Here is a 16,593-nt window from a genome sequence, read left to right on the forward strand (position 1 = left end):
GAAGCCACCCTATAGAGGAAGCTAATTTCAGACGCTTTTATTTGAGACCTTGTTCTTTCGGTCATGACCCAGAGCTCATGACCACAGGTGAGTAATGAAGATCGACTAGTAAACTTAGAGCCTTGGCTTCTGGCTCAGCTCTCTCTTCACCACAACAGATTAGTACAGTGACTGCATGACGAGGGACGCCACTCCAATCCACCTCTCAATCTCATGCTCCGATCTTCCCTCACTTGTGAACAAGACCCCTGGATATTTAAACTACTCCACCTGGCGCAGAAGCACTCCACCCACCCAGAAAGGGCAAACTACCTTTCAAGAACCATGGCCTCAGATTTAGTTGTGCTGACCCTCATCCCACACCTCAACCGCTCCAATGTATGCTGGAGGTCCTGGTTCGATGAAGCCAACAGGACAGCATAATCTGCAAAGAGCAGAGGGGATATCCTGTGGTCCCTAAACCAGACCCCCTCCAACTCCAGGGTGCAAGAAATTCTGTTCATAAAGACTATGAAAAGAACCGGTAATGAAGGGCAGCCCTTCCGGAGTCCAACATGCTGGGAATTGGTCCGACTTTCTGCCCGCTATGTGAACCAAGGTCCTGCTCCAGTCTTACAGAGACCAAGCAGCCCTCAGTAAGTCTCCCCAGACCCCGTACTCCTAAAGTACCCTCAACAGGATGGGTTGGGGGGACGCAGTTGAATGCCTTATTCAAATCCACTAAACACATATGGACTGGATGAGTGAACTCCCACATACCCTCCAGCACCTTAAAAAGAGAGTTGGTCCACTGTTCAATGACCAGGACAGAAACCACGTTCTTCCTACACCTGAGGTTTGACCACCGGACGGACCCTGGCTTAGACTTTCCCAGGGAGGCTAAGGAGTATTATTCCCCATTAGTTGGAACAAACCCTCTGGTCCCACTTCTTGAAAAGGGGAACCGGTCTGCCAGTCCAGTGGTACAGTTCCCGACTCTCACACTGCAGAGAAGTGTCAGCCAAGACACTCCCACAGCATCCAGAGAATTGAGGTAACCAGGGCGGACCTCATCCACTCCTGGAGCCTTGCCATCAAAGAGCTCATTGACTACTTCAGTGACATCAGTTTGGGTGATGGACAGGCACACCCCAAAGTCCTCATCCTCTGCTTCCTCAAGAGAAGCTGTGTCAGCAGGATTGAAGAGAACCTGGAAGTATTTGTTCCACCGCCCCACCTACACTGAAAACTAGTGATGCCCGATATAGACTTTTTACAACCGATACCCGATATTTTCCTGCCTCTTGTAGCCGATATCGATTTTCCACAGATATTTATTTTAAATACTCAAGAAAGATATATTAGTAAGTACAAAGTAACAGCCAATGGCTCTTGTGTATTCAAGAAATTTGCAGAACTAGTTTTACCTGCAAATAAACCACCATTATAACATTTTGTTTTTTGTTGTTTACTGTGTGGTTGGAATGGGAGATTTTTCCTAACAACAAGTGGCATCTCTGCCAATGAGTTATATCGCTAGAGGAGACATCACGTGATTCCTCATGGGAGGAGAGCACCGCCATCTTGGTGAGGTCAAGTCACTGCTGCAGTGTATGCATGTGAACACATTTTTTTGCAAAATGCCAGTTCATTGTGCAGGTTTCAACTGCCAAAATCGGAGAAATGAGTCCACGAAGGAGGAAGGCATAACATTTCACAGGTAAGTACAATATATTTTTTTCTTTTAATGCTGCAGGGGCTTCATTAATAGTACACATGTTGACATGCATGATGCTGCAGGGCCATTTATCAACATGCTGCATGATGTACGTATAATTTGCTGTCGACATGAATGTAAACTTTATTTTGTTAAACCTGTATACAGTATACTAGGACTAGGCTATTATAGTAATATCGATTTATACATTTCTGACTCAGTGACTGAACTTTTCTTGCAGGTTTCCAATGGATTCAGACTTAAGGAAAAAGCCTTAGCTGTCACAAGAGCTAACCCAGATGGATCACTTTGGTTACCAACTAGTAATACAGTCTGGCTATGTTCAAGAAATTTTGTGGAACCACATTTTGATAAGACTGGCCAAACTGTTGAAACCCGGCACCATACCATCTGTGTTATACCAAATTGATCACTCACATGAATCAGTAAATCTATTGTTTTTCTTGGTTTTTGTTTTTTTTCTTTTTTAGGGTAAATCTGTTTTTGACTTTTGGACTTCTTGTTGACTTATTGATTTATTATTATTATTATTTATTTTTATTTAATTATTGATTCATTGTTATCATTTATTATTATTATTGACTTACTATTGATGTATTATTATTATTATTATTAATTAATTATTATTATTGACTTATTATTGACTTATTGTTGGGCTTTTCTAAATAATTGAAATTACATGTCAAAGAGGTCTAAAACTTCTACATGTTTAAAAATTATTTTAAAAAATTCTTAGTAATAAATATTTTTATTTGTTAGTCCTGCAACTATGCATTTTTCATTAAAGTTTGAGCTTTTAAAGCTGACTGTTTCTCTTATTTACACAACAAAGGATGTATGTGTCTATATAAACTATATACATATATATTATATATTTATATATATGTATAAATGTACATAAATATTAATATATATAAATTATATAAAAGTTACTTAGATGCCACTAAAGGCCATAGAAAGCATTATCATGTGGGCGCCGACGACCTCACCAAGATGGCGTCGCGCTCCGCCACCGTCGGCCAGGCTTCCCAAGCGGGCGTGTCTCCTCTAGGGATATAACTCATTATATAACGTCATTTCTCTGAGTTGGACCAATCCAGGACCCATGGGAAAAGCCCAGATCACCAGATTGGTGTCACCACGGTCCTTCTCTGAAGCCAGGTATGGGGTTGGGCGATGTTAGGGAATCTTTACTTTTTCTTCTCATAAAGGGGTTCTGAACCACTCTTTGTCTGGCTTTTCACCCAAGATCTGTCTGCCATGGCCCTGGAATGGCAAAAGCCCCTGGTAGGGTCATCATTGACATCATTGCCCTAACAGGGCTTACCTGGTCAGGATGGCTTACCTGGAAGTAGGTGCTGAGCTCCTTCCCGTTGGCTGTAAAGCTTAGCAGACCAGTTGTAGTGTCCACCAGACATCCGATCTCTAAGCCGGTATTGTTCCTCCCTTGACCACCAGTGCTGCTGCTCTCTCCAGCCCACACCATGAAGCAGTTGCTGCGCTTTATACTGCAGAACAGGGTGGGTGGGTGGGTGGAGGAGGTTGAAGAGGTGGCATTACTCCGCTCAGTTTCAGGACAATCTCCTAGCTTTCTCATTCTACTCACCTTTCATGAACTTTTCCCTTCTCGTCTCCAAGGGTAACTGTGACAGTTCGGACCTTGTGGAGCTCAAAACCAGGATCGTACTGATGAAAATCAGAGGTCACCCATCCTACCCACACGCTGCTGGGCTCCTGACCCGGAAAGATCCGCACCGAATAGTAGTACTGCAGACAGAGACATGTGGTTATAGCCTTAGGGCTGCAAAAACACTTTCGATTTTTATTTAAAAGCCACTTCCTACCACAGACGTATGCAGGAGAAGCTCATAGCCCTCCCTGTCATCAGACCCCGCCTCCTCAGACAGATGAGCTGATTGATGGCTGCTGCTGTCTGTCTTGTTCCTCTTTAGAAGGAACCTGACAACAACCAAAGTAAAATGTAGTCTTTCACTCTCCAGATGGTGTTTTTTGTGTAAAGATCTCAAAACACAATATCTTGACACCACTATAACCTGACACAAGTTTGGGGAGACTTTTGTCTAAAGTTGTGAATTGTAAGTCTGAATATTTTTTCCAAAAGTCTGAAAAACAATTTTTATGTCTTATCTTTATCTGTTTAAGCAGTGCTGCTTCATTCCCAAAACAGTTTCTTGTCTTCAAAAGGTTCACAAATGAATGAAGAAATGCATCAAGGAGAAAAATAAATCAATAATTGAATCGAAATAGGATAATACCATTTGGATTTATGGTTAGGTTTATTTTACTTTAACATAAAAACCACCAAGTGGATCACAGTGGACAACTTACATGTGATGCCAGCAAAAATAATGAACCATGTCCAAGAAAACAACAGAGTTTTTTACATCTTGGCTAAAAACGACACAATCATAATGAACAGACCACTGGGAATTCTTTTACAATAGATCAACAGATGATTGGAGCAGGACTTTAATGGGTGAGCCAGTGTGTTAATAAGTGTTAATATAGCAACAATGCAGGCACAGTAAACATAAACATTAAGCTGGAGATTTTTTCTTTTTGGTTTCAGCCAGCGATCAGTCTGATCTCCAAAATCTTTTGCATTATAGTGAAACTGCATTGTTTGACATAATTAGATAAATTGCACATTACCTCTGTTTGACCTTGGACGACTTCTCTTGGTTGTAATCTTTGTGGTTGTTAAATTCATCTTTCTCTGGTCCACCAGGAACACTAGGAATGTTGGAAACACTGTGGCCATGGGACGACTTTATCAGGACTTCAAAGTCTGAGACGGTTTCAAAATCATCCAGCTCCTGCAGAAGAACACAAGGAGCTGCATCATGAGCATCATTTGGCTCGGGAAACAAGAGAACATTGGAGATCAGACACTGGAGAAGCCGATGCTACTCAGTTGCTGTTAACTGAAACTGTCCAAACTCTGTCAAAAAAAAAAAAAACCTGGAACAGAAATATGCAAAGATTATCTTCTGTAGAGGAATCAATCTTTTGCTTCAAAAAGAGCAGAAACCCTCTGATGTGAAGAGAGACAAATGTCCACTAAATCAGTGTACAACTACTAATTCAGCCTTTCTTCACTGTCCTAGACCTCTCCTAAAAAGAAACAAAGGTAGCCTACATCTCCCACTGGAGGGTTTGTTCTTCCAACTTTAGTTCTTACTTTTTACAGCAAGAAGCCACAATCTGTCAAAGGTAATTAATGACTGATAATGATCTCAGAATTCATAATGTCCTTCAACAGCTCCTTCCTTTTGACTCAATATTACTTTGAAAGCTTGGCTGTGATAACTGCTTTGGCTATGAGTTGTTACCACCCCATGACATCTCCAGATCCTCATAGGTTGGTAACAACTCCCCTCTTCAGGGAGGGGGGGGAGAACCTTTGATGGTTAGACTCTGGGTTACCTTCTTGGATGAGAAGAGGTTGCCACTGGCTCCAGATCTCCACTCAGCACACTCGATAGGCATGCTGAGTCTGTAGAAGGTGATATCCGTGTGGCTGTTTTGGGAGCCAAATGACCTCTGGGTGACCTTCAAGCAGGGACAACATTCCACTGTCCCATCGATTCTGGATACCTGAAAGCCAAAAGTTCAGCCTCAGTGGAAATCCATTTTTATTTAAGGTGATGTTTTTACCAACATGAGGTGGAGCTCATCCCCAGCCGGCTTACCTCGATGTGCTGATGGTTGGGGGGAACCGGCACGAACTGAGGCAGCCTCTTGCTGAGCCACATGGTCACGTCGCGGTTCACATTGACAGCAAAAGGCTCGTAGCCCTCCTGCAGGCCGCATATGGTAAAGTATCTGAGAGTGCTGACGTCCTTCCCAAAGTTCATCCTCCCCACCTGGCACACACCCAGACTGCACACAGGGATGAAACCTGAAGCACACATGCAATCGAGAATCAGGAAGAGCTCCTTGTTAATTGTGAGGCACCCAAAAGAACAATTGCTCAAGAGAATATAGTCATTTCTAGGGCGTTTTAGAAACCTTAGCATTCACACATTAATTGCATAATTCAGGCAGTAAGCATTGGGCTTAACATGTACGTCTTCCAAAGGACAATGTGATGTGCTGTATTGTAACCAATATTCGGCACTGACAACATAACACCAACCGTCTTCAACTTCAAAGTCTTTGAAGGCCAGTTCAGACCCAGAGTCATCAAGGAGCACCTCCCCATTGAGCGTGAACATCATGGTGTGCTCGTTCAGATCCACCATGCAGCCCACTACGTCACCAGCCTGCCAAGCTCGCCCAAAGTGCTCGTTCCCCTGGTGCCAGCGTTGGACCTGTAGAACACACAGGTTCATGCACACGTGATGAAGTCAAGAAAAACTTTTACCTCTCTGTCTCATCTTTCATCATAATTCTGAGGAGTCTTTGCTCCGAGACTTAAAGCTTGATCATGACCTCATATTTCTAATAATCAAATCTACAGTTTAAACAAATTACCAGCATCTCAATTGACAAAATAAATAAATGAATCACAGTTCCTAAATCGATACATTATTCAGGGTCATTTATGTATTTGTTTGTCTTCACATGCCATTACCATCTTCCAAAAAAAAGTTAAATACAGCAATTTGAAGAAAGGGAAGAAAGAAGGATGGGTCCACCTTAAAACCATCAAAAACAAAGGCCTGGTCATCGGATCCCAGCTCCTGATCTGGCAGACAGCCGGGTCTGGCCCAGCCCACCCTCATCTCTCCGAAAGTCAGAACCTGAAAGAACAGTGTGCAGACTTTATCATAGATAATGGCAGAGAACAGCCAGGATTCTGGAGACCTGATCGACCAAGGAGGACCCCCCTGAAGTGGAGTTTATGCTGGTGAAATGTGCACACAAATGCAGAGGTGGGGTCACAACTGATAAGAAACGTTTTTAATTGACTTATTGCCATGCCTATTAAATAGAGTCCCCACCCCCACTCCAATGTATTGATGGTTTTTATAGAACTGGAAGAGGCCTGTGACTTTCACCAACTGCCTCTTTTTCTGAGTTTCTACCAACGTTCAGAGCAGTCATCTGGGAACAAAGATGCCAGACCCTCTCTGACCAGTATGAACTCTTCCAGCTGCATTACTAGATAGAGCGCTCTGTAACATGACTTGTGTTTCTGCAGAGTTTCTCAGCAGATGGAGGAGCTAAAAGTTTTGATGTCAGATCCTTACCTCCAGTTCAAAGTACCACTTCCCAGAATGAACGCAGTAAGTTTTCTCTGCTCGGAAGATCCGGAATCTCTCAGCAGACAAACTGCTGGAATCAGACTGAGTTGCTGGATGGGATGAAAAGACAAAAGAGAAATTCAGAAGAAAAAAAAAAAACATTTTTGAGTCACCCCTTCTTAAACTTAAATATTTAGCCTTGTTTCTGGGTCTTTCTTACCATGGTCCTGGTCCGGAGCTTCCAGGTTGTATCCATACCCTAGTAGCGTTCTAACAGCCTCTCTTAAGCTGTCTTTGTTGGACTTTTTGGTTCTTTCATCCAACAGGGTATAGGGGACCAAACGAGGGTTCCTGCGGTTCTTCAAATCCTGAAAAGAAACAGTTGAAAAGATTAGAACCAAAAAGTAGAGAACTTTTAACTCTAACATGAAACAAATACTTAAGATGTTATTTTAAACATGAATATGAAGAAGACTGGAAAGGAGTGAAGAAAAATACAAAGGGTTAGTCAAGGTTTTGGGTGGTTAATAGAAAGACCCATATTTCTAGAAACAAAACCTGCACCATCTAAATAAAGATGGATGCTAAAGACCAGACTTTCTCCAGAAGCTCTTCCAAATGTCAAACTAAACCTTATCACCTTAACACTACCTAGACCAGTGTTCCCTAACCCCTGGGACACCAACTGCTACCGGTCCATAGACAGCTTGGTACCAGGCCGCAGACAGAAAGAAATGCAAATGCTACTTAAGAGTATTTCCGTTTTGTTTATTTATTTTCAGATACTGAAGGAAGTTTTAATTTTAGAAAACTGACGGATTCTGTTTACCACACCCGGCTGCTTTGACCGCTAATAGTCCAAAGCTAATAAGCTAAAACCTAAACAATAAAACGTATTTGGAAAGTTTCTTTGAGAAGACAAGAGCCAGGGAAGAAACCGAAGAAGAGCCTTCAAAGAAATATAAAGCCGATATTTACAGACAAAATCATTAGTCTTCCTCGAAATACAGATTTATTGAGACAGTTGTTTCCATGTACCAGAAGCCACTTAGCATAATATGCAGCAACTGACTATTGAATGTTTTACACACCCAGATAAAAAAGTTGCAGAAACAATGGATTCGTATTTATCATTATATTTAGAAAATACCAGTTTTACGACCGTTATTTCGTTTATTTTGCTTTATTTATCCATCATTAAAGTTGTACATAAATAAAGATAGTGTTAGCATCCACTTTGACTTAAAAGGGAAAATCTCCATCACAAATTCTAAGTTTAAAGCAGCCACACACATTTTACTGACAATGAAGATTCAATCAAATAAAGTTGCTGATTTGTATAAACTTGTAAAAGGGGCATTTGTAAATTTTCCTTCAGAAAGGTTGAATTAGGCAGGCATCTGTTAAAAAACTTTGACACAGTAGGTATATGATTTTGTGTTAAAAAAAAACAAACCACACAATGAATCAGGATTTATGTAAAAATAAAAAAACTACATTTATGATAAATCTTTTTGCCCTGAAAGATGATCTGAGGCTGAGTTGAATTTTCAGTGTTATAATGGTTGTTGGTTCTCTTTCGGCTTTTCCCATCAGGGGTTGCCACAGTGAACGAGTTGCATGGTTAACTTGGCAATGTTTTACGCCGGATGCCCTTCCTGACGCAACCCTCTCAAAGCAACCGGGCTTGGGACCGGCACAGAAGTAGAGAAGGGAACAGGGAGCAGCCCGGAGTTTAACCCTGGTTTCACGGACGGAAGGCGCCGCAAACCAGCACGAGCTAAACCGGCTCCCTTTCAGCGTTATAATGGTATTTTATCAAAAAGAAAACTGTAAAGTTGCTTTTATTGATTTTTTTTAAAATCAGAAACAACTTCTACAAATCAACAACTTTATTTCATTGAGTCAGTCTTCATCTGTAAAATGTTTTCAGATTTTGTTAAAAACAAAATCTGTTGTAGTAGCATTTTAATTGAAACTTTTTCAGAAACTGGAAGCCTAAAAAAATTACATGCAAATTTCGACCATGTTCAGACCAGTCCATGAAAATACTGTCTGACATTAAACCGGTCCATGGCCTGAAAAAGGTTGGAGACAACTGACTTAAACAGCCAGTAGATAATGGTCAGTATGTTGCGAAGCATGTTGTGCATGCTTTCTGAAATGTTTTTAAGCTCAAAACAGTTCTCTCATCACCAATACTCAAAATATGTAAACTCTATAAAGAAAAATGTTTTTCATCTCCCTGAAAGGTCAGGTGCTCCTGCTCTTCCTTCCTCCCAGATAGATTGATTCAAAAGTTGTTTTAACAACCCTATCATTCCTTTATCACACAATTTAACATGCTGTAAACCCATAAAAAGCTAAACATCAGAATGTGTACAGGAATATTTTTTAATTCTATAAACTCAACCAGCAAATAAAGTAAATGCAATTGTAGTATTTATTTTCTGAACCATCATACAAATTGTTTGAAAACCAGTCAATGTGATTTCCTGAATTGTTTTTTTTTTTTTTTTTTGCATTCTGTGTCACAGTTGAAGTGTATCAATGATGAACATTACAGACCTTTCTGATCTTTCTAAAGTGGGACAACTTACAGTGACTGCTAAGGGGAACAATAAGTCTAAGGACATCATCACCATAATGTCTCTAATTTTGCTCAGTCTTGTCCTTGCACACCAAGTCTTTGCCTTGAGGTTCTCTTTTGTGAACACCTTTCCATGCGTGTTAGAGAAATGGTGTGTTGTTCCACATTAGCCCCATTATTGCAACATATACAGTACATCAAAGGAAGACAGACAAGGGTAGAAGGCTTCAAATTAAAGAAGGTATTTTTGGTTCAGTATGTCACCTGCTGGATGCCGTAAGTCCAGCCTTGCCGAATGCGATCTCTTGCCCAGACATTGTGAGCATTTTCTGCCAGCTTGTCTACCATGGCCTCCTGGCTGGGAGTCAACTTGATGTGGTTCAGGTCAAGAGGTGCAGGTTTATAACCACTTGACAACTCGTATCTAGGAAAAAATAAAGAACAGAAAATAATGGTACTCTGGTCTAAAGTTTTTGTTTACCAGCTCCTTTGTTTTAACACTTCTTTGTTGGCTTTTAATTTTTTGTAGTATTTTTAAATGTACACATCCTTAAGAATATCATCAGGAGGTGTGTCCTCAGCTTTTGCTGCTATGCTGATGACACACAGCTTTACATCTCGATGTCTCCTGAAGATAAAAGTTCAGTCAATGCCTGATAATGCATCCATCCATCCATCTTCTTCCGCTGATGAGGGACCAGGTTGTGGGGGCAGCAATCTAAGCAAAGATGCCGACTTCCCTCTTTCCACTTTCTCTAGCTCCAGTAGAGCTAGAAGAAGTGGCTTCTAGCAATATTTTCAGCCTAGAGATGTAGTCTCTCCAGCATGTCCTGGGTCTTCCCCGGGGTCTCCGCCCAGTGGGACATGCCTGGAACACCTCCCCAGAGAAGCATCCAGGAGGCATCCAGACTACATGCCCGAGCCACCTCACCCTATTTCAAAGGGAGCGCCCAGCCACCCTATGGAGGCAGCTCATTTTAGCCGCTTGTATTCAGGACCTTGTTCTTTCGGTCATGACCCAGAGCTCGTGACCATGGTAGACTATTGGTGATTAAGCATTGGAAACATAATAATAGATGAAAGTAAAATGTTTTGCAGCTCAACCAGGATGAGACTGTGGATTTAGTGATGGTTCCTGAAACCAGGAGAAAAGAATATCCCATAAAATGAATTTTATTTTCCAAAGCATGAAGCTAAAAGCATTAATGAGTTCAGAGATCTGCAGACATATTGAGGAAAATCTTTATGTTTACACAATTAGTAATGATGGCTTCCTGCTGGTCTGCAGAGAACATTAAAGTCAGAAAATTAATAGTGTCATTCGATTCACTAGGAAAAAGTCAGCTTTCTTCTCTAATCAGACTTACGTTGGTGACAGCTCCAGGCTCTTCACTCTTCCCACAGCCTTTTCATCAGCCAGTCCAACGTGGCAGCCCAACGCCAGCAAAGTCCTGCAACGGAGATATCGATTCCAGCTGAGCAGACTGGTGTGGGAGCTGCCACCACACTGAAGCACTAAGGCCTTACTTCAGGGTCTCCAAGGACATCTGCAGGTTGTAGCTTCGCTCTTGTTCAGGAAGCTTAGAAAACTCCACCAGACAAGGGTGCTGCCGCTTGTTATCATCTCGAACCTAAAAGGCAGAGAGAAGATGGAAGACACCTGTAGAACATATAAACACTTTCTTCCCGAAGGATGGACTCCAGAATGGAGACTGCTATGTGTGTTTAAATTCCAAATTCTCCAAGTCAAAATCTTTCTGCTATTGGAAAGCTGCTACCGGCCCTGCTAAGTCCCAGGCTGATGACCACTCCGTCCCGCAGGAGCATTTATTTAGGCCCAGGTCGCGTACCAGGTCGCGTACCAGGACGCGTACCAGGTCGCGTACCAGGTCGCGTACCTCCTCGATCAGGAGCAAGATCAAGACGCCCCCTCACCTAGCCGTCCTGCCACGGCTTCTGCTACCAGCTCGGGGGTTCCTACCCGGGAGTTCCGGGCCTACTAAGGCAGCAGTGTTGTCCTGAGGCACGCGTTTCTCGAGCGCTGCACACGGAAAAAGGGCTCCCGTTCTCTCAGCCTTGCTTACGCCAGCCATGCTTTAGAAATGTCATGCTTCCCCCATAACACACTTTACAGCAGAGCATGAAACACAAGTATCCCTGCATTCTGTTTCCATAATAAAAAGTAAGTTAAGTATTACTACAAAATAATATTCATACACACTACAAAGCTATCTCCTCACAAAGATTTGTGTACTTTAACTGTGTAGTTTGTAGTTTTTGAATTACTTGTACATAAACATAGTATTTTAGACTCAAATACTGTATAAGTTGCCAACTTTTTAATTCATTAGAACATAAACAGTGTCTTAGACTAAATGTATACACTTGAGACCAGAAGTTTACATACACCACATAAAAACACAAAAGCAACTGTGCTCTATGGGGCTCTCAGGTCCTCTGGCAGACTGATCCATAAACGAGGGCCATAGTGCTGAAAAGATGTCTCTCCATAAGTTTTGGGTTTTACAGCTGGAATGGTTAGAAGACCAGTGCCAGAGGATCTCAATGTCCGCGAGGATTCATATTTACCAAAAAAGATCTGATAGATACGAGGGCGCAAGACCCTTAAGACATTAACAACTGTTAAAACTTTCTTAAAATCAATCCTGAAGCATATTGGGATGGCCAATGCAGGGATTTCAAAACCAGAGTGATATGAGCTCACTTCCTGGTCTTGGTAAGAACTTATGCAGCAGAGTTCTGGAGAAGCTGAAGGTTCTTAATGTTAGTTTTTGGAAGTCCAGCAAGCAGGGAGTTACAATAATCAATTCTACTCATCATAAAAGCATTCATTAGAATCTCCATGTTAGCAGGAGAGAGTAGAGGGTGGACCCTAGCCTAATTTTTAAGGTGATAAAAACAAGTTTTAACCACATGTTTTATATAAGGGATAAAAGTTAGCTTAGAGTTTAAAACAATGCCCAGTATTCTGACTGTTTCTGAATTGCTTAATTAAAGATATTTTAGCATCAATACCTGTTTCTCTGTCTTGGCTTTAGGACCGATAACCAATATTTCAGCTTTTCCTGATTGAGCTGCAGAAATTAATTTGCCATCCATGATTTCACATCTAAAATACAGTTAAAAATTGCTTCTATTGGCCTTGTGTCATCAGGAGACATAGCTATATACAGCTGGGTATCATCAGCATAGCTAGGAAAGCTGATGACATTCCCCAGTGAAAGTATGTTAATGTTAAAAAGCAAAAGGCCAAGGATGGAACCTTGAGGCACACCATATTTAATTTCATGGACCTTAGAGAAATGTGTGTCCATGCTTACCATAAAATTTCTCCTCATGAGATAAGATTTGAACCACTTGAGAACAGGCCCCGAAAGGCCAAGACTTTTAAGTCTTTACAAGGATCAGGCTATCAGCAATATCAAAAGCGGCACTTAGATCTAGTAGAACTAATACTGAAATCTGTCCTGAATCAAAGGCACACCTGACGCGTTAACGATTTTTAACTAGCCTGTCTGTACTGTGGTTCGTTCTAAAGCCAGATTGGTTTATCCAAAAAAAAGATTTTTTGCAAGAGAAACTCATTAAGCTGAATAAAAACAAGTTTTTCTAAAACCTTGCTTGAAAATGGCAAGTTGTTGACAGGTCTGTTGTGAAAACCAATGGGTCTAAATTGGTTTTCTTAATTAATGGTTTCACCAATGCAGTTTTAAAGGCAGCAGGGAAAATACGCGTCTGTAGAAAGCAGTTCATGATAGGGGCGTGTATTGGCAAGAGTTTGGCGATAGGTTCACACCTGTTAAACAAGAGAAAAAAGTGTGAAAATGTTCATGTCTGAGAAAAGTGTAGAAAGTGTGTAGTGAGGGGTTTTACTGCCATAAAACATCTGTAACCCTATTCCGCAGATTTCATCAATCACAGATTTTTATTAGAACATAACTCTTTCAATAAACAAGGGAACACTACTGGTGAAAAAGGTAATGCATATATATGTCCAGCTGCAGAAGACATAAGAACTTCTAATTTTTTCAGTATCACAGGATGAGAAACAGAAGTGCAGGACACTGCAGGTACACAGTATGAAATTTAGGGCAAAATGTGAGATGTGCAGGAAGCTGCAGCCCTCCAAAGTCTCAAAGGGACTATGATGGGAGATGATCGACTATTTCTTTAAACTTATTAGTATTATTTTTACTGACTATTTTTCTTTAAGATCACACAGAGAGTTAATTGGTTATTTTTATTTCAAAATAGTGTTGTTTATTTTTTAAATGAATGAATGAATGAAAGAAACTTTATTCCTATAGCACTTTACAACTCCTTCAAGGTACCAAAGTGCTTTACAATCACAGAAAGACAAAAGTTTAAAATTAGACACATCAAAGAAGAAAAAAGTTGTGTGGCCCTCAAAAAAGAAGTTTGGTGATCCCTGCTCTAGCATTCATGTGGTTTAAGAAAATTTGTTTTTCATTCTTCCGATCATTCAAACATCACATGAACGCAGCATTTCTATAAGGTTGCATTTTACACAAGGTACATCAAGTCATTGGTGCAATTAGCTTTAAAATGAGAACAAAAGCAAGTTTTGAAATAAAAAATTAAAAATGTTTTGTTTTAAATTATATGTTAATTTTCAGTCAAAATGTCTTTATCCAGATTTCATGTTTTTTCTTTCTCTTATAAGGTTGATTACCAAAAAATCCAGGCATCTGCTCCTGGTCCAGCCTATCGGATTATAGAACCTTTGTGGCCCACGAGTCAAAAAGTTTGCCCACCCCTGGTCAAGGCTTTGTGGTTTATTCGTCTATGGTCAAAGTTGTTCCCAAGTACCCAAGAAGTCATCGAGTCTAACCAACAAAAATTACGGACTTATTTCATGAACATTTTCCTGTAAAAATTTCTACTGTCATTTTCATTTCATTGACTGTACAAGAGAAGTGGACTGAGTAATTCCCTTGCATTCCATACCTGATGGCTCCAAGAAACCAAAATCCCATAGACTTCCATTGAGAAAGAAACAGCTATTATTCAGTTATTCTATTCATCAGAATAACCATTCTTGCTCTGCTACCTTTTTTAACCATATTTTTGGCAATGCTAACATTTTTTCATTTTATTTTTTTCTTTGTTGCATGTTACTCAAGCTATAAACTGACTAATTGGATACCTCAATAAAAATAGGGGATGCCTGCTGATAGACAGATTCTCCCAAGCTCGCTTTCAGGTGGTAGGGATGTGGATTTTAACAAGTTGCCTCCTGAATGGCAAAGGTGGGTGCCATAGAAATGAAGAATCAGGTTGTAAAACTGAGATGCCCCTCCTGCTCTTACTTTTGTTGAATAAGTCCTGACTTGCTGCTAAACTGTAAAATGAAGAGTGGTTTCTTGGACCAGCAACTCATTTGCGTTCAGGGCTTTGGCTGTAACTCACCATTCCATATGTCCAGCCCAGATCGATCTTGTTCATCACCCACAGCTCGTGGATATTTTCTGCCAGTTTCTCTCGGATTCTTTCCAGGTGAAGTGGCAGAACTATCTGAACAAACACACACAAACACATAACATTTAGTTTTGCTACATCACTAAGTCTGACAGGATCCATCGTAATTTCCCTTCGTCCGGACCTGGCTGGTGTCCACTGGCGTAGGGGTGAATGCTGCCTGGCTCAAAGTGACGGTGGGTCCCAGCAACTCTCTGGCTGCAGTCTGGTCCTGACTGGCCTCCAACTTTAGCTTCTCCCTGGGAAGCACAGCCTCACAGCATGGGGCATAGCCTGCAGGGGGGAGGAATTTGAACTCCCCATGACGCCCCCCAAGGAGGAAACGCACCCTGCAGTGAGGTAGTGTGTGTGTGTGTGGGGGGGGAAACAATGATCTCAGCGCTCATCCAACACAGAAAAACATTACTTATAGGATATGCTTTAGTGTTCTTCAGTAATGCAAATCTCAAATACATTAAAGACCCACTCAGATGAAAACAATGTTTTTGATGTTTTTAACATTTTCTTGTGGCATTTTTCTGATGACACAGGTCTGATGATACAGAAGGTTATGCTCAAAATTACATTTCCACTTATAACATTACATTTTTTTACATTAATTTTTTAATGTATTTATTAATTTTTTAAAAGCTTATAAGAGGCTGTAAATGAGCAAGAGAAGAGCAAGAGAATGAACTACCGCCACTCTGCAGAAGATATGTCCTACAACAGTTTTTATCTTTTATTTTGGTGAAGAATGGCATAATCAGAATTAAAAGACCACCGGGAACCCTCTTACAAAAGCTCAAAAAATGTCTGGAGTGGGTCTTTAACATTTACGTGGTGGGGAATAGCAGAGAATTTAATCATAAAACAATAAAAATACTACATAAAAAAAACATATGTCTTTGTTTTGGTTCTGTAAAGAAACTGTTCTTTTTTCCAGCAAAGCGACTTTCTGGTCACACACTGACCTGACACCTGCACTGAAGCTGGCTGCTGGGAAGAACAGGCCATCCGAGTTGAAGTTCTCAAACATGCCCTGAACTGGCTGGCCATTGATCCTGAAGGAAATGCTGGGAACATTCAGATCCAGGCAGCAGCTGACCACATCTTCAGAGCGCAGCAGATGCTGGTTGGGTGAACTAACAGTCCGAGCAATGCAACCTGGACATGGGTAGTGAATGTTTGCCACAAATGTAATCGTATCTGTCACACTTCAAAGTAAAATTTATTTAAAATGTGCATATCCATAAGAGTCTCTGTGATTTATCATGCTGAACGTCCACTCATCCCTCACCTGACCACAGATGAAGTCCATCAAAGCCGTAGGAGAAGAGGTCATCCCCCACCCCATTGCCTCCCCAGCCCTCTCCCCCACTGGGGTACGGTGCATAGCCACTGGTGTTGGCCCAGCCCACTCTAAGGTGAGTGGGTTCTGCCGTGACAAATGGCAAAGCCTGGTCCACGATTACCTCATAGTACCACTTCCTGTATTGGGCGGAACCATCACTGACACCCAGGAAGATGTTGGGTCGCATACTGGTAAAATATGAAACAAATAAGATAGAGTTGCC

The 16,593-nt window shown here is 41.2% G+C and overlaps 1 protein-coding gene across 2 annotated transcripts in view; it reads right to left on the reverse strand.

The window, feature by feature from the left end:
- LOC101172231 (ryanodine receptor 2) overlaps positions 1-16,593 on the reverse strand; it is a 310,508-nt gene that overhangs the window by 214,796 nt on the left and 79,119 nt on the right. For both annotated transcript variants that reach the window (XM_023949560.1, XM_023949561.1), the window contains exons 18-34: positions 16,317-16,558; positions 15,991-16,183; positions 15,162-15,366; positions 14,969-15,073; positions 11,045-11,148; positions 10,885-10,968; positions 9,782-9,941; positions 7,148-7,295; positions 6,934-7,037; positions 6,379-6,483; positions 5,877-6,051; positions 5,431-5,639; positions 5,165-5,335; positions 4,391-4,554; positions 3,562-3,676; positions 3,324-3,484; positions 3,063-3,225 (exon numbers count right to left, since the gene is read on the reverse strand). In XM_023949560.1, the coding sequence (XP_023805328.1) occupies positions 3,063-3,225; positions 3,324-3,484; positions 3,562-3,676; positions 4,391-4,554; positions 5,165-5,335; positions 5,431-5,639; positions 5,877-6,051; positions 6,379-6,483; positions 6,934-7,037; positions 7,148-7,295; positions 9,782-9,941; positions 10,885-10,968; positions 11,045-11,148; positions 14,969-15,073; positions 15,162-15,366; positions 15,991-16,183; positions 16,317-16,558 (2,608 nt within the window). The remainder of the gene's footprint in view (positions 1-3,062; positions 3,226-3,323; positions 3,485-3,561; positions 3,677-4,390; positions 4,555-5,164; positions 5,336-5,430; positions 5,640-5,876; positions 6,052-6,378; positions 6,484-6,933; positions 7,038-7,147; positions 7,296-9,781; positions 9,942-10,884; positions 10,969-11,044; positions 11,149-14,968; positions 15,074-15,161; positions 15,367-15,990; positions 16,184-16,316; positions 16,559-16,593) is intronic.

This window comes from Oryzias latipes, chromosome 19, assembly GCF_002234675.1.
Source record: "Oryzias latipes chromosome 19, ASM223467v1".
Taxonomy (NCBI): domain Eukaryota; kingdom Metazoa; phylum Chordata; class Actinopteri; order Beloniformes; family Adrianichthyidae; genus Oryzias; species Oryzias latipes.